Below are 24,448 nucleotides of genomic sequence, written 5' to 3'. Positions count from 1 at the left end.
GAAGAGTCGGACACAACTAAGCGACAAAACAACAACAACAATAACAAGGAAAAGCGGGACATTCCGAGATCAAATCAGAAACCGGGACAGCTTTTCTAAATCGGGGGTGTTTCTGGAAAATAGGGACACTTGGAGTCTGATCTACTAGTCCAGGATCCTGCTCGCTCAGTGGCCGATCAGATGGCCATGAGAAGTCTGCAAGCAGAAGAGGAGTGTAGCAACACTCTCCTCATTTGTGATTTGCAGTAATTAGAATTAGGAGGATTGAGGAAGGACTTCAGCATAATGCCTAGTTGCCACGAAAGGTCTTATTTCCACTCTGATAATCCTGACAGGAGACCTTGGTAGTCATGGAAGGACTCAGGAAATCTTTGAATAATGCTCAGAAACGTGATCAAATTCGGTGATGACCTGTTCCTTCAGATCAGCGGCACAGCAATGGGCACCTGCATGGCCCCACAGTATGCCAACATCTTCATGGCAGATTTAGAACAAGGTTTCCTAAACTCCTACCCACTCAAACCTCTCTTGTACCTGCGATACATTGATGATATTTTTATCATCTGGACACATGGTCAACAGACCCTGGACACCTTCCACCAGAAATTCAATGATTTTCACCCCACAATCAACCTAACAATGAATCAATCTATGCAAGAAATACATTTTTTGGACACTACTATAAAAATACAGGATGGGCGCATAGACACCACCTTATACCGTAAACCAACTGACCGACAAACATATCTACATGCCTCTAGCTACCATCCCAAACATACCAAACAGTCCATTGTATATAGCCAGGCACTACGTTACAGCCGCATCTGTTCCAATTCTACAGACAGAGACTCTCACCTAAGAGATCTACAGCAAACCTTTTTAGAACTAAAATACCCAGCAGATGAAGTTAGACAACAGATCAACAAAGCCAGACTGATACCCAGAGAGAACTTGCTGCAAGACAGACCCAAAAAAGAAAATAACAGAACACCTCTAGTCATCACATACAGCTCCCAAGTTAAAACAGTACAACGCATCATCAGAGATCTACAACCTCTCCTGGACAATGACAGTTCTCTTTCTCAAGCTCTGGGAGGAAGACCTTTCATTGCCTACAGACAGCCACCCAATCTTAAACAACTCCTAACCCACAATAATACTACAACCAGACTTAACATGGACACTGGCACCAGAGCCTGCAATAAACCCAGATGCCAACTTTGCTGCCACATACACCCGGACAACACCATTACTGGCCCCAACAACATCACACATACCATCTCGGGACTATTTAATTGCTCATCGTCTAACATTGTGTATGCCATCAAATGCCAACAGTGTCCTTCAGCTCTCTATATTGGACAAACAGGCCAAACCTTACGCCAAAGAATAAACGGACATAAATCTGACATCAGAAATCACAAGACAGAGAAACCAGTAGGAGAACACTTCAATCTCCCAGGACATTCTATACAAAATCTCAAAGTAGCTGTTTTACTACAAAGGAATTTCAGAAATAGACTGGAAAGAGAATCTGCTGAATTGCAACTTATTACCAAACTTAAAACCATGGAGAGACCTGGTCTGAACAAAGACATTGGATTCTTATCTCATTATACATGACAAAGCCATTTTTCACCTTCTCACCCCTTGCTTTTTCCTGTAAGACCTATTGCAGTCGTTAAGAGTCGTCAACAGGCTCATCACAGCTATCTGCCAATCACCCATTCCCACCACCCTTCTGAGTAATACCCCTCCCCACCTTCTCACTATATAAAAGGGTCTGGAAACTTCTGTTTCAGTGTATCTGAAGAAGTGTGCATGCACACGAAAGCTCATACCAAGAACTAACTTAGTTGGTCTTTAAGGTGCTACTGGAAGGAATTTTTTTGTTCAGGAAATCTTAAACTGACTGCTGCCAGCTGGCCTACTTGGACCTTGTTCCAGGGGAGGGAGGCAGAGATGTTTCTATGGGTTGGAAGAGGCCGTTTCAACTCAGAAGTGCCTACCCCTCCCTCCACAAGGCTGACCACACAAAGTGTTCATTTTGGAGCTTGGCTGATGTGGTTGGGACCTGCCAGTATCAGCGCTCAGTTTGGCACCCATCTGACCTCTAAATGGGATAAATGGAATGAGGATGTCTTCTTCTAAAATCATCTCCTGCCAAGGAGGTGCCGTTATTTCCTCTTGGGAGAGAGTCAGAAACCACACAAGCCCACTCAGACCCTGCTCAGATGAAGGATGTCAAAACTTGATCTTGATCCCTAGATCCTGGTGTCACCATCTTTCTGATTGGCCAGGTTGATTCACGTCAGGCAAGCGCTGTCCATTGGGAAGGGGATAAAACCTGGAGGTGCAGGACTCCTCTGGAAGCAGGGAAGTCTCAGTTCCAGTTTGGGGAGAAGAACCTGTGTCTCCTCTCCCACCCAGAGCAACAGACGCTTCTGCAGACCCCGAGAAAGAGAGGCAAGGTAAGTCGAGAAAACCCACTGGATATGATTATTGAAGCCTAGAACACCTCCCAAAAAAGAAAGTCTGGACCCTGAATGCCCCACAGAATGGGCATATCTAAAACGGTGGTTTTCTTTTCTTGACATTAAACGTCGGTTAGGCACTGTGGCGATCACACAGGGTCCCCGGACGTTTAACGGTCTATTGATCCCTGTGCCACCACTGTGCTCGCTTCCCTGCTGCCACCAACCAGTTACTCTCTAGTAAAACACTGAGTCCAGTCAGTTGTTAAAAGTGAGCCAAAAAAACAAATTTATTTTACAAACAATAACAAGTTTATGGTTTCTCAGATAATATTCCTGTCAGTATCTTAACTTTAAGGGACGCGGGTGGCGCTGTGGGTAAAACCTCAGCGCTTAGGACTTGCCAATCGCATGGTCGGCGGTTCGAATCCCCGCGGCGGGGTGAGCTCCCATTGTTCGGTCCCAGCTCCTGCCCACCTAGCAGTTTGAAAGCACCCTTAAAAGTGCAAGTAGATAAATAGGTACCGCTTTATAGCGGAAAGGTAAACGGTGTTTCCGTGTGCCGCGCTGGTGCTGGCTCGCCAGAGCAGCTTCGTCACGCTGGCCACGTGACCCGGAAGTGTCTCCGGACAGCGCTGGCTCCCAGCCTCTTAAGTGAGATGAGCGCACAACCCTAGAGTTGGACACGACTGGCCCGTACGGGCAGGGGTACCTTTACCTTTTTTATCTTAACTTTAGTTTCTTTACCAGCCTATACCTTCCTAAGGGATGCGGGTGGCGCTGTGGGTTAAACCACTGAGCCTAGGACTTGCCAATCAGAAGGTCGGTGGTTTGAATCCCTATGACGGGGTGAGCTCCCGTTGCTCAGTCCCTGCTCCTGCCAACCTAGCTGTTTGAAAGCATGTCAAAGTGCAAGTAGATAGTTACCGCTCCAGCGGGAAGGTAAACGGCGTTTCCGTGCGCTGCTCTGGTTCGCCAGAAGTGGCTTAGTCATGCTGGCCACATGACCTGGAAGCTGTACGCCAGCTCCCTCGGCCAATAAAGCGAGATGAGCTCCGCAACCCCAGAGTCGGCCACGACTGGACCTAACGGTCAAGGGTACTATGATGGGATAATGAGCTGCTTGTGCGTAAAAGCTTGATCCCGCTGGGGTTTGGCCGGTCATCCAAACCCAGGCACTAACGGAGCCCCCAAAAGCATGACTCCGTCAGTCGCTGGTAGAATCTGACAGTGGGCGTCTACGGAATTTACGCCAACATAAAAGCTGTTTGACGGACATGCGCTTTCGTGACTCTCTGCGTGACAGTTTCCGGCGAAGGGAGGGAATTCCTAAAGGGGGTCTAGTTACCTCTTCACTATTCTCACTAGAAGCGTCTGAGAGCCTCCCCTCCGCTGTAACTCCTGCACTCCCCCTGCTGGTTCCTGCTTCTGCTGCAGAGTCTCTCCTACTCTGCTGGAGCCTGTCCAGCACCTCTAACTCCGATGGCAGTTCCCTGACATCCACCTCCCCCCCAGGCCCCCCTTCACCCCCTCCCGCCTCCTCTCCCACTGGCGGTGAGGGCGGAAAGCCCCTGAAAGAGCAATCCTCGTCATCAGAGGATTCAAACACTTCTAGCCACGGCGTCCCGTCTCTCTCCCCGTCTTCTTCTTCTTCGTCGGAGGCAGCTTCCTCACCCACCCCTGACTCTGGGAACCCTTCAAACTCTCCCTCCTCATCGGTGGTCCCAAAGTGTTCCCTTCTAAATCGTGCCACGGGTTGCGGTTTTCTTGGGAAACGCTGATGAAATGTTTCTATTAAGATCTCGTCATTCACTACCTCTGCTGGCACCCAAGTGTTTTCCGACTCTACTTCCCCCTCCCATTCTACCAGATATTCCACCTGATTCCCCTTCCACCTGGAATCAATGATTCCTGCCACGTTCATGTCGCGCTCTCTCTCTTCTATCACGAGCGTTTGGGTGGCCTCTCTCTCACGCTCCCCCCACTCACGTCCCTCTCGGTACGGCGACAGTAATGACCTGTGAAATACTGGGTGTAATTTCATGTGACTGGGCAGTCTGAGTTTGAATGCTACTGGGTTGACCTGCTGTATGACCTCAAAGGGTCCCAATTTCTTGGGTCTCAATTTCTTACTCCCACCCTTGAACGGTAGTCCTTGGGTGGACAACCACACTCGGTCTCCCACCCTTATGATTTCACCTTCCCTCCTATTTCTGTCTGCTTGCTTCTTATATTCTTCCTTGGCTCTCTCTAAGTTAAGTTGAAGCTGACGGTGGATCGCTTCCATCTCTTCAAAAAAATGTTCCGCTGCCGGCACGCTCCACCTCTCCCCCCCCTCTCCTGGGAATGCCCGGGGATGGCACCCATAGTTTGCCAGGAAAGGACTCATCCCTGTGGACACATTCTCCGCGTTGTTGTAGGCAAATTCGGCCAGCGGTAGCTTATCTACCCAATCATTTTCTCTGTCCTTTACATAACACCTCAGGTATTGTTGCAAAATGCCGTTTGCCCTTTCCGCTTGCCCATTAGTTTCTGGGTGTCGGGCAGTGGAGAAATTGAGTTCTACTTGCAGTAAGCTCATAAGTTTCCTCCAGAACCTGGAAGTAAATTGTTTGCCTCTGTCACTGACCACCCTCAAGGGGGCGCCATGCAACCTGAAAATATGCTCTACAAACAACTTGGCGGTCTCCTCCGCTGTAACCGCATGTGAACAGGCTATAAAATGACACATTTTGGTTAATAGATCTACCACCACCATGACAGCTGTTTTGCCTTTGGATTTTGGCAGGTCCGTCATAAAATCTATGGATACTGCCTCCCAAGGCCTTTCTGGCGTGGGTAAGGGTTGTAATAGCCCCGCTGGCGCCACCCTCTCTCCTTTTGCTCGCTGACACCTGTCGCAACCCCTAACATATTCCCGCACGTCCTCCCTCACCTTGGGCCACCAAAACTCCCTGGTAACCAACCACATGGTTTTGTGCTGTCCAAAATGTCCCGCTGTGGGGCTGTCATGCAACTGCTTGAGTACTCTGCCCCTCAGTTCCCCATCTGGTATGTACAGTGCCCCTTTGTAATACAACGCCCCGTTCTTTTCTTCAAATCCCCCTGTGTTCTCTTCTGTCCTCCTGAGTTCTCTGAGTTTCTCTTGGGCGTATTCATCGTTCTCCGTACCTTCCATCAGTTCCCTTTGCCCCACCAATGCCGCCCCACACACCCAGCGGTCTTCGGAGATTACATGCCTTGCCTCAGGCGCTCCCTCCCCCTCTAAGTACTCAGGTTTCCTGGAAAGGGCATCCGCTCTCACGTTCTCTGAACCTGGCACGTAACGAATCTCAAAGTGGAATTTGGAGAACTCCTGGGCCCATCGCACTTGTCTCTGGTTCAGGACACGGGCTGTTCTCCAATATTCCAGATTTTTGTGGTCAGTTCGGACTTGAACCTTGTGTTGCGCCCCAATCAGCAAGTGCCGCCATTTCCGGAATGCTTCATGAATGGCGAGCAGTTCTCTGTCGTACACTGTGTAGTTCCTCTCGGATTTGTTCAATTTCCGCGAAAAGAATGCACACGGTCTCCATTCCGACGTATCCTTTCCCGGCTGGAGAAGCACGGCCCCCACTGCTCGGTCTGACGCGTCAGTCTCCACTCTCATTGGTTGTTGTAGATCCACGTGCAGAAGCTGTTCTTCCGACGCAAACGCCTGCTTTAGGCGTTCGAACGCCCGCTGCGCTTCTTCCGTCCAAACAAATTTCTTTTTGCTACTAAGACAATCTGTGATGGGCGCGGTCAAATGGGCAAAGTTTTTGATGAACTTCCTATAGAAGTTTCCGAACCCCAGGAACCTTTGCACGTCCTTCTTGGTCTTTGGTGTTTTCCATTCCAGTACCGCTTGAACCTTGCTGGGATCCATGGCCAATCCCTTGTCAGACAACCGGTACCCCAGGAATTCCACCTCCCTAGTATGAAACTGACACTTCTCCAGTTTCACCCACAGCCGGTTTTCTCGCAGTTTGCTCAGTACCTCTCTTACATCTCGCACATGCTGCTCCTCATTCTCTGAGTACACCAGGACGTCATCTAAGAACGCTACGCAGTTCTTGTAGAGCAATGGCCCCAGGACGTGATTCATGAATGATTGAAAACAGGCGGAGCCTCCTTGTAATCCGAAAGGCATAACGAGGTACTCAAACGCCCCCAAGGGGGTGAACATAGTGGTCTTCCACTCATCCCCCTTCCTCACACGTATCAAGTTATATGCCCCCCTAAGGTCCAGCTTGGTAAAAATCTTCCCTTTTCTCACCTGTGTCAGAATGTCATCAATTCTAGGCATAGGGAAAGTCACTGGTTCTGACACTGCATTCAGGGACCTGAAATCACACACAAGTCTGGGCTTGCCCGTGTTTTTTTTGTCCACAAAGAACACTGGACTGCCCCCCACCGCTCGTGACTCTCTGATGAAACCTCTCTTGAGATTCTTGTCAATGAACTCCCTTAACTCCTGCATCTCACTGTCTGACATTGCATACAGCTTCCCCACTGGCAATTGTGCTCCTGGGAGTAAGGTAATTTGACAGTCAAAGGGTCTGTGCGGGGGCAATTTATCCGCTTCCTTTTCGCTGAATACGTCAATCAAGTCAGCGTATTGTGGTGGCACCTTCCCCTTGTCCATCACTTCCACCCCTGCTAGAGTGGCCCTGCTGCCTGCCTGGGCCTCTCCCTCCTTGCAGTGTTCTAGGCAATGTGCTGATCCAAAGGAAACCACGCGCTGATGCCAGCCTACTAGCGGATCATGTAGTGCCAGCCAGCTCATTCCCAAGATAATAGGGGCTCCTCCCAGGGTGGCTACGTTAAACGCTATCAGTTCTGTGTGCCGTGCCACCCTCATTATCATTGGTACAGTCTGTTGGCTCACTTCTCCTCCCAACAGCTCCCTCCCATCAATCGTGGTAACCTGCAAAGGCTTACTTAATGGGATAGTCTGTATCTGGTGCTCAGCTGCAAACTCCTTACTCATGAAATTACATGAGCTACCTGAGTCCAATAGCGCTCTTATCTTTAGTGGGTGTCCGTTTGCCAGTTCCAGCAACACCTCTATCACAAGTGCTGGTCTTGGGGGTTCCGGCGTGGGCACGTTCACTACTCCCTGGCCTGGCTGCTGTGCCCTGATGGTGGCAGCCAGGCGTTGGCTTTTACTTGCTCCTTCATTTCATCCTCCTCCTTCCCCCCAACAGTTCCTGCCATCCCTTGCCATTCCTTCCTTTGCGGACAGACTCTGGCAAAGTGACCTGGCTGTTGGCAGAGATAGCATCTCTTGCCGCTCTTTCCCTCCTTCTTCCGCCCTTCACTGGTGTTTGAAACTGTGCGCGCGCGCGCTGCTCCAAGTTCCATCGGCTCTGCTGGCGGGAAAGGCTGCTCCGGAATCTCTGGAATGCGGAAGTCCTTCCAACGTTCCCCCTTTCCTTCCCGCTTTTCCAAAGCTCTAGCCTCCTGGCGTGCTCCTATGGACAGCGCTGATTTAGTCAGCTGGTCCATAGACTCCGCCCTAGGCGCCCGGGAAAGTTCATCTTTCACTGCCGGAGAGAGACCTTCTTCAAATAGCATTTGAATAGGTTCACTAGCAAGGTTCCACCCCAGTCTATGAATCAGCATGGTGAACTCAGTCCAGTACTCACGTACAGATCGGCTCCCCTGTTTACAAGCCATCAACTCCCTGCGCACCATCCCCTGCTCAATCTCGCTGGAAAACATCAAGTCCATGGCGCGAAAAAACTTCATTGTGTCCTTTAAGATTTCATTATTGGCTGCCATCAGGGGGCGAACCCAGTCCCTCGCCCCTCCCTCTAGATGGCCAATCACGTACGCCACTCTAGAGTTCTCATCGGGGAAGTCATCAAACAGTAGATTGAGAGCATATTGCATCTCTGTTCTAAAGGCTTGATAGTTCCTGGGATTCCCCCCAAATTTCTGCACCAATCCAGGCACCCTTCTGGCAAGTGGGGTGGTTTTCCCCTTATCTGCATCTTGAGCCCTCCTCTCCTCCAGCCTCGCCGTTTGCAGTGCGAGCTGGACCTCCAACGCCCTGTACCTTTCTTCCAGGCTTGGATCTGCTCCAGCTCCAGCTGCCCCGGTTCCTGCTGGTTCACTCATGATGCCCTCTGCTTGCACAAACAGCTTTCGGAGACTGTCAGATTGCTATGATGGGATAATGAGCTGCTTGTGCGTAAAAGCTTGATCCCGCTGGGGTTTGGCCGGTCATCCAAACCCAGGCACTAACGGAGCCCCCAAAAGCATGACTCCGTCAGTCGCTGGTAGAATCTGACAGTGGGCGTCTACGGAATTTACGCCAACATAAAAGCTGTTTGACGGACATGCGCTTTCGTGACTCTCTGCGTGACAGTTTCCGGCGAAGGGAGGGAATTCCTAAAGGGGGTCTAGTTACCTCTTCACTATTCTCACTAGAAGCGTCTGAGAGCCTCCCCTCCGCTGTAACTCCTGCACTCCCCCTGCTGGTTCCTGCTTCTGCTGCAGAGTCTCTCCTACTCTGCTGGAGCCTGTCCAGCACCTCTAACTCCGATGGCAGTTCCCTGACAGGTACCTTTACCTTTAGCTTTCTAATACCTTCTGACTGATTATCTCAACTGTTTGACTGACTCCTCTTAACAGATTCTCTCTCACACACCAGACTAGCCCAACCCACAGACTTATCCTGTCTCTTCTAACTCCAGACTGTCTTCTCAACAACTCCAACTCCAACTCTAACTCACTCAAAAACCCTCTGGGCTTAAACCTTATACACAGTTAACTCTGCCCCCTGGGTTCCCATTGGTTAGTCATTTTACAATTAGTTAACCCTTTCCCTATGAACCCAGTATGATGTCACACACATCGGAGGGCAAACGCCACAGGGACCTCTAGCACTTTGGAGAATAAGAGTTCTCCAGGCCAGCCCAATAGCACTTGTTGCAGGAAACCCCCCCCCCCAATCATTCAGTTTGTACAAACACGACACACACACACACACTCACACACACACGACATACGCACCGCTTCTGCTATAAATTCATAGTCTCTCCTCACTGCCTTCTCTGCTCCTTCCTGCAGGATGCTCCTCGTCTGGACTTGGCTGCTGCTACCCCTGGTACTTCTGGCAGGGCGGGGGGAGGCCCAGAGCTCCGAGCCTGACCTGGAAAGTACCAGTAAGAGCGGGGAAAAGGGAATGGAAAGGGGAACTTGCCTGTGGGCAAGCAAAACGGGGCCCCTCCCCATGAACAGAGGGCACTCTCACTCCTCCCCCAACCAATGGCCTATAAGCTGGTTTCTGATAGTGAAAATCTGGATCTGGGAGCCCCCCAAAACTCTGCACCTCATCCTTCAGAGGGTTCGCAATCTCATCTGGCAACGGGGAAGCCCCCAACTTCTGGACCTGGAAACTGATCGCCCACAAAGTCTCATTCTGGCCAGGATGAGTATGATGATTGCAAACCACTCGGAGGATTTATGACTGGCAAATGCAATATAAATTTTGTAAAACAGAATGGCATTTATTGGCACTGCTGTTATCTGTAGGTTAACTGCTAGTTCTTAATATGGGTGGCGACTGGGAGAACAGGATGATGGACTAGATGGGCCCTTTTGGCCTGATCCTGCTGCGTCAGGACTATTCTTGTGTTCTTACTTCTCCCTTAATTGCAGAGCCAGTGTGGTGTAGTGGTGAAGAGCGGTAGTCTCGTAATCTGGGGAACCGGGTTCGCTTCCCCGCTCCTCCACCTGCAGCTGCTGGGTGACCTTGGGCCAGTCACACTTCTCTGAAGTCTCTCAGCCCCACTCACCTCACAGAGTGTTTGTTGTGGGGGAGGAAGGGAAAGGAGAATGTTAGCCACTTTGAGACTCCTGAAGGGGAGTGAAAGGCGGGATATCAAGTCCAAACTCCTCCTTCTCCTTCTCCTTCTCCTCCTCCTCCTCCTCCTTCTGCCCCGCCTTCTTTCCCTCAAGCTGTTGCTCCAGCTGTCAACTTGGCCAGAGGCCGCCCAGCCTGTCAGTCCTCCACTACCCCCCATCCAACAGATCCGTCAGCCGGCAAAGCTGTCGATGGTAACTCTGACGGGGTCTTCGATCATGCCTCCTGCACCCACACCCACAAAGAATATGGACCATGGTGGCATGTGGAATTGGACGACCGGTATGCTATCTCCTCTGTGGTGGTGAAAAACCGTGCAGACTGCTGCAGCGAGAGACTCCAGGGAGCCCAGATCCGTGTGGGAGACCACGTGATTGACCATGGCAAGTTCAACCCCCTGTAAGTTCCCGTTGCCCCTCCCCTCCCCACTCGTCCTTCAGCAAAGGCATCCCAGGAGACACTCTCAAGATCATCACCTGCAGATTCATTCACTTGTAGCTCCTTTGTTCTATTCCCAATCAGGGTGGGGGGAGCAGGGGGAAGAGGATTCTGCCCATATTTCAAGACCTGCTTCTGTGTGGAATGGCAAATGCTAATTCCTGCTCCTGGGTGGAAAAGCCTCTCTGACTTCTCCACTCGGATGCTTCACTGGTGTCTCAAGTTCATAAGTCCAAGACTGAACTTCTCATCTTTCCTCCCCTCCCTCTTCTTTCACTCTCCCTCTTCCCTGACACTCCTGCCTTCTTCATCAAGCATGAAGCCATGACTTCTCCTTGGACTCCTCTTTGGTTTGAATCCTGCCCTCGAGATGAACAAGCATGTTCCCTCCTCCATGTGACATTCCTCCTCTCAGTCACCTCTTTTCCAGGCTAAACATACCCAGGTCCCTCAACTGTGCTTCATAAGGCTTGGTTTCCAGACCCTTGATCATCTTGGTTGCCCTTTGTGGCGTTTGCCCTCCTAGGTGGGTCATAAGGAAAGGGTTAAATGAGTGTGAAGTGATTGGCCAGTGGGAACCCAAGAGGAGGAGTTAGAGTTAGAGTTGGAGTTGTTTGGAAGTCAGTTGGGAGTTGGAGAAGGAAGAGGGAGGACAAGTCTGTGGGTTGGTCTAGTTTTGATGTGAGAGTGAGAGGAACTGTTAGGAGGAGTCAGATAGACAGTTGGGATAATCAGTTAGAAGTTACTAGGAAGGTATAGGCCGGTATAGAAACTAAGGATAAGAAACTGACAAGAAAAATTATCTGAAACCATAAGACTGTTAAGCCTTATAAAATAAACTTGATTATTTGTTTTAATGTTAACAACTGTCTGGACTCAGTGTGTACCCGACAGAAATGGGTCGGTGGCAGCGGGGTAGTGATCATAGTGGTGGCACAGGGATCAATAGACCGGCAAACGTCCGGGGACCCTGTCTGATCGCCACACCCTCTTCTGCAAACCTTCCAGCTTGTCCACATCCTTCTGAGATTGTGGTGCCCAGAACGGGACACAGGACTCCAGGCATGTTCTGACCAAGGCAGAATAGAGGGGGACTATTACTTCCCTTGACGTGGGCACTAGACTTCTGTTGAGGCAGCCTAGAAGAGCATTGGCTTTTTTTGCTGCTGCTGCATCACACTCATGCCTCCTGTTCAGTTTGTGGTCCACCAAGACCCCTAGATCCTTTTCACATGTACCTCTAGTGAGCCAGGGGCTCCCGCAGCCATGGAAATACCTCAGAGGGTAGATGGAGTCATTTTGAATTGTTTCCACCCCAACGTTGACCTCCTGTTTCTCTCTGTAGTTGTGGGACCATCACAGATTATGGTCTTGGCTCCATCAGCACCATCAATTGCCAAGGGATGAAGGGTCGCTATGTGAGCGTGAACCACCCGGAAAAGCTAGCTATCCTGACCTTGTGTGAGGTGGAAGTCTATGGGACAAAGTTGGAGGATGAACCTCAGAGATAACCAGCCGTGTGTCGTGTCGAAAGGGGCATGGGCAGAACTGATGGAATCAATATTGGTTGTCCAATAAACATCCTTTGAGCAGCCTTCTTTTGTCTCTCCAATTTGTTCGTCAGAATCAAGGGGCTCTGTGATTTTGCCAGAGCCATAGAGGAGGCCAAATGACGCCTTGTGGAGACTGCAAGTCCTATGTGCCAGGGATCCCTCACAAAGAGAACTGGTCGCACAATGAGGGAGGCCAGAGAATTATGCACTAAGACAGAGGTCCTCAAACTACGGTCCATGGGCTAGATCCAGCCTGCCTGGCAATTGTCTCCACCACAGCCACCCAGCACCTTCGGGCGCAAGAGGCAGGGAGGCAGGCTCCCCCCAAGCCCAGGGAAAAACCCTACAGAGCCCAGAAGTTCCACCTCTCTACCTTATTTGTATCTCTTTGGCCTCACTCCCGACGCACATGCGCCCTTTGTCAGTTGTGTTTAGTTTTGTAGTGTAATGTGTTTTTCTTTGTTGTGTGTTTTGTTATGTTGCTTTTGTGATAAATGTGGAAAATCAATAAAAAAAATTGGGAAGAAGAAGAAATGGATTCTGGAAGCAGCAGGGAGAACCCACAGAAATGTTGCTTGGAGGAAAACTGTGGCGGCTCCTTCTCTTAATGACATTTAGATCCAAGTTGTCCCTTGCCCTTTCTGTCTTCTGCAGGCAGATTTCCTGCTGTCATAAAAGGGGGGAGACCTAAACTCCTGGGAGTAAATAGCCTCTAACCAGGAGAGAAACTGAAAAAACCCTTCTGTGTGGAAGGACACTGAGACATCAGAAAAGGGAGGATTAATCACCCTTGCACTCCAATGAAAGCACAACCGATTCAGGACAAAAGCAGAAAAACTGTTTTCTTTCTTTCAGCAACCCTAGAGAATTAATACAGCCTTATTAGGGTCAGCCCGTTGACTTTTCATGCCTGTATCAAAAAGAAGCTGCAAAGATACAGAACGCAAATTCTCTGGCTAACGGAGCAGAACCAAGGTAAAGGTTGCCTGATAAGTCAAAAGAGGTTGTTACGGAAATGGGGGGGGGGGCACATCTTTAAAGTTGTTACAATTTTACAAGTATCATGCCTGAATGTATCCTTTTGACTTGACAGCTCAGGGAAGATACCTAGCTTTATAAATTTGTAGAAAATCCATACTTTTACCAGCTCTCCTCATTCCAAGGCCATTTTAACCCTTAAAGAAAGGTGAATTTGGGCTCCACCTCCCTCCATGAGCCAAGAATCAGGAAGTCCTGTAGGCAGCAGGAACAGGGCATCCCGCCACAATCCCCCAAGCATGAGAGCACAGACATGGCCCCCTACCCAGGGAGCGACCAGGGGGGCAACACTAGACATCCGCAGAGGCGGTTGAGCAAGTCCGATGTTCTGAAAGCCCATCTCCAGACTGAGGGCAAGGAGATGTCAAGAGTTCTATTGTTCTTTTGGTGATGGGGACTTAAGAGGTGTTGGGAAAGGGGTCTGAGAAAGTGACCTCATGTTGGACTTGTTTACCCCCCACCCATTTGTGACATGCCAGCGATGTAGTGATGATGTCTCAGTGATGCCTCTCGAAGTGTATTCTGGGGGAAAGAGGGAAGGTTTAAAAGAGGAGGTCACCCCTTACTCGGGGTTCTTACTCCTGGGGGGACCTGTTGCGCAACAATAAAGATCATGGTCTTCTGACTGCTGTTTTGCTCCAAATTTCTGGGCTGGAACTTCCTCCTTTTACTGACTGCGTAGACCCACAGGGGACTTGCACCCCAAGGAGCTGGGCTGTTGAGTAGTCTCTCACCCCAGAATTTTTTTCATAACCAGGTCAAAATATAATAAAAAAGGAGGTGAGTTTAAAGACAAGGCAGGAAGGTGAATTAGGACAACCACTGGGCAGCCTAGCATGTCTAAACAACACATTTAAACCTAGTTTAAGCCAAATCCAGTCTTGCTTAATTATTCTGAGGAGTGTAAATCTCCAAGGGACTGGAACTTGCCTTCAAAAAAATGCAATTTCTGGACTCCTAGAACTCTCTGTTCCCTCCAACTGGACGCAGACTCTGACCTGCAAGAGGAAGCAATATTTGACCCTAGGCAGTGCCAAGTGATTTGAATATATGAAGCCTCCAATTTCTCATTTAACACATGTTTGCAACAAACACTAAAAGCCATATTTATTTTGGCCACTTCCCAGCCATGCCCATTAAAACACAAAGTCAATAGTCTGATGAAGCATTGATAATATCAGTGTCAAGTGGCTCTCTTAAGAATTTCACAGCAACCTTCTGGATCAGACCAGAGGTCCATCTCCTCGCCCAGAATCCTGTTCTCTCCGTTGCCAACCAGGTGCCCATGGGAAGCCCACCAGAAGGAGAGGAGCGAAACAGCGCTCTCGCTATTTGCGGTTCCCAGCAATTGCCATTCAGAGGCATCTTTGGCGACCCCTTGTAGTCGAGTAAGATTGTCTTCCATAAACACAATCTTAACAATGAGTCCGTAAGTGACTGTGGAGGCCAATTCTGGACCCACACGTCCTTCCACAGTGGGGACATTGGTTTCCAGGCGGGAGTTGATCACGCTGTGGATTTGCCAAGTGTGCCTTCCTCTTAGCACGTTTCTCCCTCGCGTCCTGAGTTCGAGTGTCTTCAAAGCCCAGGACACCTTTGGTAAAGGCTGTTCTCCAACAGGCCAGTGTTTTCCAATTGTCGATGTTTATACTACATTTTATAAGATTTTATAAGATTTGCCTTGAGACAGTCTTTAAACCTCTTTTGTTGACCACCAACATTACTCTTTCCATTTTAAACTTCAGAATAGTGTAGTTGCTTTGAAGACGATCATCAGGCATCCGCACAGCATGACCAGTCCAAAGAAATTGATGTTGAAGAATCATTGCTTTGACACTGGTGATCTTTGCTTCTTCCAGAACACTGTCTTCCCAAGTGAAGTGTAAAAATTTCCAGAGACACCATTGATGGAATCTTTTGAGGAGTTGGAGATGGCGTGGTCCATGTTTCACAAGCAGACAGCAAGGTTGGCAGTACAGTAGCTTTGTAAACAAAGTCTACCTATGTGAGGTAAAGAGGCTCTCTTAAGAATTTCATAGCAACCTTCTGGATCAGACCAGAGGTCCATCTCCTTGCCCAGAATCCTGTTCTCTCCGTTGCCAACCAGGTGCCCATGGGAAGCCCACCAGAAGGAGAGGAGTGAAACAGCGCTCTCACTACTTGTGGCTCCCAGCAACTGGCCTTCAGAGGAGAAAGAACATCGTCACCATGACTAGCAGCCATCGAAGGCCTTAGTTGCCGTCTGGCACTCAACTGCCATAGATCACAGAGTGTGGTGGTCATGGCAGGGCTCAGGAAATCCCACACTGGCTGCGTCCAATACAGTGGTACCTCGGGATGCGAACGGGATCTGTTCTGGAGCCCTGTTCACATCCTGAACAGAACGCAAGATGTGATGGCGTGTCTGCGCATGCACGAGTTCCGTTACTTCCGGGCTGCTGCAGAGCGCAATGCGCTCAACCCAAAGCACATTCAACTAAAGGCATTACTGTACTCACTTTAGCATCCACCTGCCCTCTAAATGCAACAAGGATATGTTGCTAAACTCAAGGCAGATCCCCTGGTGATAAGGCTGTGCAAATTCCCCCTCTTGGCAGAGATGTAGAAACCACACAAACTGTGTGAGAAGACGGATGTAAACAGTGGATCTTGATAGCCAAATTCCCGCCTTCCTGATTGGTTGGGTTGTTCTGAGTCAAACAGGAACTGCCTGTTTGAAAGGGGATAAAACCAGGAGGGAGAGGACTCAGCTGGAAGCAGGGAGGGCTCTGTGTCAGTTTCAAGAGGAAAACCTGGGCTTGCCAAGCCACCAAGAAGGACAACAGGTGCTGATCCCAAGAAAGAGAGCCAAGGTAAGTCTGGGAAATCCATTGGATGTGAGCCTTGAAGCCTAGAACATGCCTGGAAGTCTTGACCCTGAATGGGCAGATCTGAAATGGCATTCTTATTGTTCAGGTCTTATATAGGACTGTAAGGAATATTTGGAGGACAACCGTTCTCCTGTCCAACGTGGTCCTTGATTAACTTGAATGCCTCTTCAGCACTCCTGGCTGCAAGCAAAGCCCTCTGAGGCTGCTAGGGGGGCCAGACCCCCATGGCTCCTGCAGGCGGCTGTCCCTCACTGCCATCTCCCCTCTGCCCTTGCAGGATGCTCCCCACCTGGACTTGGCTGCTGGCCCTGGTGCTCCTGGCAGGCCAGGCGGAGGCCCAGAGCTGCAAGCCAGAACTGCAAGCTATTGGTAAGACATGGGGGGGCGCAAGGGCCAGTCTATGGGTCAAAGCAACACTTCGGAGTTTTATTACAAGCAAGCAGGAGACAGACTTTATTAAGTCAACAAATAGAGTCCAGTTTCAGTCTGTTGCCCTTGCTGTTTTTGGAGAGAGAGACCCTGGGTCAGCCTCATAGGATCATATAATTGTAGAGTTGAAAGGCACCCTGGGGTCACCTAGTCCAGCCCCCTGCATTGCAGGAATCTCAACTCAAGCACCCAGGACATGTGGCCATCCAACCTCTGCTTAAAACCCCCCAGGGAAGGAGAGTCCACCCCCTCTCGTGGGAGCCTGCTCCGCTGCCGAACAGCTCTTACTGTCAGAAAGCTTTTCCAAATGTTTAGTAGGAATCTCCTTTCTTGCAAAATAAGGCCATCAGTTCAAGTCCTACCTTCCAGAGCAGGGGAAAACAAGCTTGCACCGTCTTCCAGGTGACAGCTCTTGAGATATTTGCAGATGGCTCTCATATCTCCTCTCAGGCTCCTCTTTTCCAGGCTAAACATATTCAACTCCTTCAACCGTTCCTCATAAGGCTTGGTTTCCAGACCCTTCATCATCTTGGTCGCCCTCCTCTGCACACCTTCCAGCTCGTCAACATCCTCCTTAAATTATGGTGGCCAGAATTGGACACAGTATTCCAGGGCAGAAGAGAGTGGAACAATTACTTCCCTTGATCTAGACCCTAGACGTCTACTGATGTAACCTAGAATAGCATTCACATTTTTTTTGCTTCTGCATCACTCATCTTAAGTTGTGGTCCACCAAGACCCCTAGATCCTTATCACAGGCACTGCTAGTAAGCGAGTGCAATTCAATAGAAAGTCTAGTTTTGTTCTGTAAGCACCTCCTCATTTCTCTGAGCTTCTGTGCGGACGTGGGGCTTCCTTCTCTCAAGTAGGGCACATGGCTGCAGTGTAATTAAGAAATGCTACCACATCAGTGGTACTGTATTCTTTAGTGTCACTGCTCGTTCTGAGCATGAAAGAAATATAAATTTTAAAATAATAATGAGCCTGCTGTTGCCTTCCTGTCCTGCTTGGGGGCTTCCCAGAAGTATTTCAGTGGCCACTGCGAGAGCAGGTGCTGGGTGAGACGGGCTGGTCTCTTATTGCATTATTATTTGTCCTTGTCCCCATCTTCTTTCTGTCGTTCTCTGTCTCCAGCTCGCAACCTGGCCAGAGGCCGCCCAACCTGTCAGTCCTCCGTCTTCCCCCACGAGATTATTGGAACAGCAAGCAAAGCCGTGGATGGGAACTGCAGTGGGGACTGGTTTGAAACGGGCACCTGCACCCACACGCAGCTGGACACGGAGCCCTGGTGGCACGTGGACTTGGGCCACCAGTACGCCATCTCTGCTGTGGTGGTGAAGAATCGTGGGGACTGCTGTGGTAAGAGACTCCAGGGAGCCGAGATCCGCGTGGGAGACTCTGTGGCTGACCATGGCAAGTCCAACCCCCTGTAAGTTGCAGTTGCCTCTTCCCAAAATCTCCTTCCAGAAATCTCCCTTCTTGTAACTTGGAGTCCTTGGTTCAGGTCCTCCCCTCCACCCCAGGAGAAAAGAAGCTCGCTCCATCTTCCAGGTGACAGCTCTTGAGATATTTGGAGATGGCTCTCATCTTTCCCTTTCTAGGCTGAAGATACCCAATTCCATCAACCGTTCCTCATTAAGACTTGGTTCCCAGACTCTTGGCCATCTGGGTCACCCTCCTCTACACAGGTCCCAGCAAACACGATGTGTACAGTTTTAATTCTACCAACGTTTAATTGGGGGGTTTTTTGGTAATGATTGCTTTTCTGTATGTTTTGCAGTTCTTCTTTTTATCTGTAAGCCTGCCACGGCAGGGGACATCAGGACCAGGGGCAAGATGGCGGGGTGGGAGCAGGAACGGGGGTCCAGAAGCCAGGAGTCAGGAGTCAAGAGTACAAGGGTCAGGAAGCAGGGTCACGAAGTCAGGGGTCCAAGGATCAAGAAGCAAGGGGTCACAAAGCTGAGGTTCAAGGTCCAGGAAGCAAGAAGCCAAACACAGCAAGGCAGGGAGTGTTGCTGTGTTAAAGAGCCAATGGGAAAATCTTGCCACCAGGTGCTGTGAGTTACCAATCAGCCTCACCTGTGAGGCCGCACCTTGCCTCTTTAGAACAAACTTAGGAAGGCCCCAGTCCTGCAGAGCCCTATTGGTCACAGGGCCTGGCTCCTGCACGCACACCTGACAAAGCGATGCTGAGTCCCATCTGGGGAAAAGACAGGCCATAAATAAAAACACCCCCCCACCCCAATCCCTCCTTCAGAGATGGAGTCAAGGCTTTCCTTCGTCTCCCCTCCTCTGCCCGACCTCTTCAGCGCATCGCCAATTCACTTCGCTTCCCCCTCCTCTGTGAAGTTGCGCTTTCCTTAGCCAAATCTCTGCTCCGCCACCAGCTCCTCACCCCCCTTGACCCCTGCGGCCCCCTCCTCCTGGGTCCTCCTCGGACTCCACCTGGCCGCCTCCTGTCTGCTCTCTTCGGCCAGAAGCCGCTGCCCTTCCTCCAATCCCTCCGCTCGGAGATCCATTCGAAGCCCCTTGTCCTGCCTTGGCACAGCCATCTGCCCCCCCCCCCAGTCTTTGTAAAGACTTGGGCATGCAGTGGAACCTTAAAACAATGCCAGCGGTTAATGGTGAAAATTGGGGGATTTGGGAAGCCACCTTTGAGCGATAGGAATGGGTGAGGGCTGACATTTGGGAGTCCTTTCACATACAGCTTTGAGATTTTTCCCTTTAAAATCTAAAGCGGCATAGAAACAAAACGTATGAATAAATGTATGAATATCCCCATAGACTGAGCTGTTTTGGATTCACCTCCACTTTCTCTCTCCAGCTGTGGGACCATCACAGACACCAGCCTTGGCTCCGTCAGCACCTTGTATTGCAATTGGCTCAAGGGCCGCTATGTGAGCATCCACATCCCGGGAAGGGCCGAATACTTGACCTTGTGCGAGGTGGAGGTCTATGGCACCAAGGCAGAAGACCAGTGCTAGGGATCAGCAGTCTCGGCGTGTGTGTGTTGGGGGTGGTGAAATAAAGAATTATTCTTCGGTAAATTTCCTCTGAATTGGCTTGTTTTGTCTCTCCCGCATCCCACACTGTGAGAGATGCTCTCCTTTGGCCTGACGCACAGAACAGGCCATCTACCGTCTAAGGTTGACCCACAAGTCTTCATTAGACCCACACTCAGGCCTTGAGACTTCATCACAGAGAGGAAAGGGTCAAATCATAGAATTGTAGAGTTGGAAGAGACCCTAATCCAAGTCCCTGCAATGCAGGAATCTCAGCTGAAGCAGCCTTGAAAGATGGCCACCCAACCTCTGCTTAAAAACCTCCAAGGAAGGGGAGACTGTTCCAAAGTCAAGCTGGTCATAATGTTGGGGGCATTTTAGCCGAGAAAAAGAAGGGGGGCCATAATAAGAGGCGTGTGAAATTATATATAGCACAGAGAAAGTGGATAGAGATTTTCTTCCTTTGTTCTTAACCAAAGCACTCAAGAAAAGAAGGGATTTCTTGACAGTTAACCTGTGGAACTCCCTCCCACTTGAGGCAGTAATGGCCACCAGCTTTCAGAGAGGATTAGGCAAATGCGTGGAGAAGTAGAAGGCTATCACTGGCTCCAAACATCATGCCTTGGAATAATGGGAACCGCAGCCGGCAATTCCAGGGGAGTTTCTGCCCAGGGGAAATTCTGCCGAGCAAAGCCTGGGAAAAGAAGCTAAAGCCTCTGAGACCAGGGCAGTTGCAGAGGCCAGAAGAGAGCAACTCAGAGAAGGGGGGGTCCCTTTGGCACGGGGGGGGCAGAGAGCAAGGGTGGCGACTTTAGTGATGCGGGACTCAGATGGAGTTCCGACCCCTTCCACACCCCACAGGCTGTGCACCCCAGGGATCTGTGCCCCCCCACCTTGGACTCCTGAGCCTCCCCCCACACACACACACACCAGCCCCAGACCCTCCTGAACAGATCCCAGGGACTCTAAACCCCACGAAGCTGCTTTGCTGCCACCTGGCGGAGTCACTCGGCTGCTGCTAGCCTTGCCTGCTACCTCCTCGGTAGCAGCGTCAGAGCCTGCAGGATCAGGCCAGCGTCATCTTCTGCCAGTGCCCGCGGGAAAGCCGCAAGCAGCCCCAGAGCCTCTCTCTCCCCTTCTGGGATCAGAAGCATGGCTGCCTTCAGCTGCGGAGGCCAAGCAGAGCCAGGCTGGAGCTGGTCCAAAACAGGGAAGCTGGAAGGCTGGATTTCTGAGTCAGAAAGATCACTCAGGCCCCAAATCCCAGGATGAGGCACATAAACGTGGCCCAAGCAAGACCTACACCCTTGTGCTTTCCCGCGGGCACTGGCAGAAGATGACGCTGGCCTGATCCTGCAGGCTCTGACGCTGCTACCGAGGAGGTAGCAGGCAAGGCTAGCAGCAGCCGAGTGACTCCGCCAGGTGGCAGCAAAGCAGCTTCGTGGGGTTTAGAGTCCCTGGGATCTGTTCAGGAGGGTCTGGGGCTGGTGTGTGTGTGTGTGTGTAACTGAAACAAAGCATGTTTTCTATCTTACTCGTCATTCTGTACTCAAAACAAGTCAGTTGATCCTTATGGTGTCGGAAGCCTGCAGCCAATAGAGGGAATGATGCGCTCGCCACAATATATTGAGGTTCTACGAAAGAGTTATTCCAGAGATGGAAAAAAGGTGTCCTGACGGTCCTGGGATATTGCAGCAGGACCTAGACCCCTGTCACACATTGAAAGTGGCAAAGAAATTCATGACAGAGCAGCAAATACAGAAACCTGATTGGCCAGAGAATTCCCCAGACGTAAATCCCATTGAGAATTTGTGGGCTGTATGCAAAAGTTGCCTCCGTGCTGCAGACTGTACAACTCCGGAGAAGCTCCTTCAGGCGCTGATTCAAGTGTGGCGCAGGGATCTGAAAATCAACAGTGACTGTTCGAAACTAGGAGACTCCATGCCAAACCGTGTTCAAATACTGCTTAAAAAGAGCGGAGGGCATATCCGTTACTAATGTACGTATACTTGAGTTTTGTACATGTATATATGAGTTTTGTACAATAAAATACATTGTTTGTTTCAATTAATTTGCACAAGAGTGTAGAAGAAGCTAGACCTAGAACATGGATAGGAAAAACGGAGGTCCAGGTGCCAGATCTGGCCCAATCGCCTTCTAAATCCGGCCGATGGAGGGTCCTGGAATCAGCGTGTTTTTACATGAGTGGAATGTGTCCTTTTACTGTATTTTTCGCTATATAAGGCGCACCAGACCACAAGATGCACCAAGTTTTTGGAGGAGGAAAACAAGAAAAAAAATATTCTGAATCTCAGAAGCCAGAACAGCAGGAGGGATTGCTGCGCAGTGAAAGCAGCGATCCCTCTTGCTGTTCTAGCTTCTGGGATAGCTGCGCAGCCTGCATTCGCTCCATAAGACGCACACACATTTCCCCTTACTTTTTAGGAGGGAAAAAGTGAGTCTTATAGAGCAAAAAATACGGGCATAGGAATTCGTTCATTTCCCCCCCCCCCCACAAAAAAAAAATAGTCTGGCTCCACACAAGGTCTGAGGGACAGTGGACCGGCCCCCTGCTGAAAAGGTTTGCTGACCCCTGACCCAGAAGCTAGGTGCTTCCTCTAATGGAGCTGTCTGGAAAGGGCCACCCGCCCTCCTGCTTTGACCCAGGAACAGGACCAGCCCAGGGCCTTGTGGCCTCCCCTTTGGGACCCTGGGACGCCCTCTGCAGCAGCTCCAAGCCCCAGCTGGTCTCTCGCCAACCGCTGAGATGTTTCCCCTTGGCATGCCAGGATGCCAGTGGGCCAAGGAGTCCTCAGGCCCCTTACCTAATACCCCAGTGCTGTTTGATGGGGCAGAAGCCTGTGCCCCACAGAGCAGCTCTTGAGAACAGTCTCTATTTCCCCATTTCCGAGCAGCGGAAGGGCCAAACTTCACGCCTCCAGATCCAAACTGACCACTAGCCCACTCCAGGCCTGTTTCATCCTCACTACTGAAGGAGTCCCACCTCTGTCCTTAGGCAGAAGAACATCAAGAGCCTGCTGAACCACAGAATCATAGAGATGGAAGGGACCCCAAGGATCATCCAGCTCAACCCCCTGCAATGCAGGAATCTCCGCTAAAGCATCCATGACAGGTGGCCACCCAAGCTCCAGGAACTGAGAGTCCACAACCTTCCACTGTCAAACAGCTCTTACCATTGGAAAGATCTTCCTGATGTTTAGTCAGAATCTTTCTTGTAACCTGAAGCCATGGGTTCGAGTCCTACCCTCCGGAGCAGCAGAAAACAAGCTTGTCCATCTTCCACGCAAAGAAAGCCCTTCAGCTATTTCAAGATAGCTTATCTTGTCACCTCCCCATATCTGGATCAGTCCAACGGCCTGGCCATTTCACGTTCCCTGAGGACATGACGGGACTGGGCCTGAACACCTTTGCCTTGTGGGAAAACATTGTGGAGGCTTCCCGGATCAGAATCCACCCCTCACTGCTGTACAGACCTCCTACCTCCCCAACCATCAGAGCTGGGACAGTCTAAAGGCAGATGCAGCCCTGGCTTTGGGTGGGCGGGGCTGTTGTGTGTCACTCAGGGGCCTAGGATGACCCCCCACCCTTATGTTTTGACACCCGACTGTGTTTTGCTCGAGGTGGGAGGGGCCGCAGCCCAAAAGACAGGCCGGTGGGCTCAGGGAAAATCCCCGGCCCCTCCAGCTAGAGCAAGCATAGGCAACCTTCGGCCCTCCAGATGTTTTGGACTACAATCCCCATCATCTCTGACCACTGGACCTGCTAGCAAGGGATCATGGGAGTTGTAGGCCAAAATGTCTGGAGGGTCTGGAGGGCCGAAGGTTGCCTATGCCTAAGCTAGAGCATCTCAGGCAAGACCCTCTGATCCCGATGGCACAGAGAATCGGCCACAGCCCTGTGGAAAATGGGCCCAGTGGTCCGACCCAGTTTGTAAGGAGGCTGCAGAAGCTTGGAGTATTTTGTGTGCCACAATTCAGGGTTAGGGAAGGAGGGGTGTGTCTGTCCTCAGCACTGACCTCTCCAAAGTCAGTCTTATAAGGGTAGGTTTGAACAATTTGGGGCTATTAAAATGTTAAAAGTTAAATAAACATTGTGGAAGGAGGAGTGTTAAGGTATATAGAAGTGTAAAGGTAAAGGGTAAAGGGACCCCTGACCATTAGGTCCAGTTGTGGCGCTCATCTCGCTCTATAGGCCGAGGCAGCCGGCACTTGTCCACAGACAGCTTCTGGGTCATGTGGCCAGCATGACTAAGCCGCTTCTGGCGAACCAGAGCAGCGCACGGAAACGCCATTTACCTTCCCACCGGAGTGGTACCTATTTATCTATGTGCACTTTGACGTGCTTTCGAACTGCTAGGTTGGCAGGAGCAGGGACCGAACAGCGGGAGCTCACCCCGTCACAGGGATTTGAACTGCCGACCTTCTGATCAGCAAGTCCTAGGCTCTGTGGTTTAACCCACAGCGACACCCGCATCCCCTATATAGAAGTGTACATATGGTTAATTTGAATATGTTATTATTGAATATTATTGAATAGGTATATTTTTGAATATTGTATACCCAATGTATCAGCCGCCTGGGGGTTTCACTGTTTGTGCTTTGGTGGTTGGTAAAAATAAAATATATTTAAAATAAAATAAGGGAGTCAGAATTTGAGAGTTGTAAGGGACGCCTGAGGGCCATCTAGTCGAACTCCCTTGCAATGAAGGAAACACGGCTAGCAAATCCCT

At 50.4% G+C, this 24,448-nt stretch overlaps 1 protein-coding gene across 1 annotated transcript; it reads left to right on the top strand.

The window, feature by feature from the left end:
* The first annotated feature begins 2,383 nt into the window (after window positions 1-2,383).
* LOC310849280 (fucolectin-like) lies at window positions 2,384-19,743 on the top strand. The gene is made up of 4 exons (XM_083749472.1): window positions 2,384-2,471; window positions 16,545-16,636; window positions 17,831-18,125; window positions 19,521-19,743. The coding sequence occupies exons 2-4, from the start codon at window positions 16,546-16,548 to the stop codon at window positions 19,678-19,680; spliced, it is 546 nt and encodes a 181-aa protein (XP_083605598.1). The 5' UTR covers window positions 2,384-2,471; window position 16,545; the 3' UTR covers window positions 19,681-19,743.
* The last annotated feature ends 4,705 nt before the right edge of the window (window positions 19,744-24,448 follow it).

The sequence above is a fragment of the Podarcis gaigeae genome (genome assembly GCF_964106915.1).
Source record: "Podarcis gaigeae genome assembly, chromosome: 7".
NCBI lineage: Eukaryota > Metazoa > Chordata > Lepidosauria > Squamata > Lacertidae > Podarcis > Podarcis gaigeae.
Note: the sequence above shows the minus strand (reverse complement) of the source record. Positions and strands in the feature narration are given on the sequence as shown.

What these genes read in the sequence shown, in the direction of transcription:
- LOC310849280 (XM_083749472.1), top strand. Translation starts at nt 16,546, where the DNA reads ATGCTCCCCACCTGGACTTGGCTGCTGGCCCTGGTGCTCCTGGCAGGC. An exon ending in GCCAGAACTGCAAGCTATTG is followed by an intron (nt 16,637 to 17,830) that starts GTAAGACATGGG and finishes CTCTGTCTCCAG; the next exon opens with CTCGCAACCTGGCCAGAGGC. An exon ending in CATGGCAAGTCCAACCCCCT is followed by an intron (nt 18,126 to 19,520) that starts GTAAGTTGCAGT and finishes TTCTCTCTCCAG; the next exon opens with CTGTGGGACCATCACAGACA.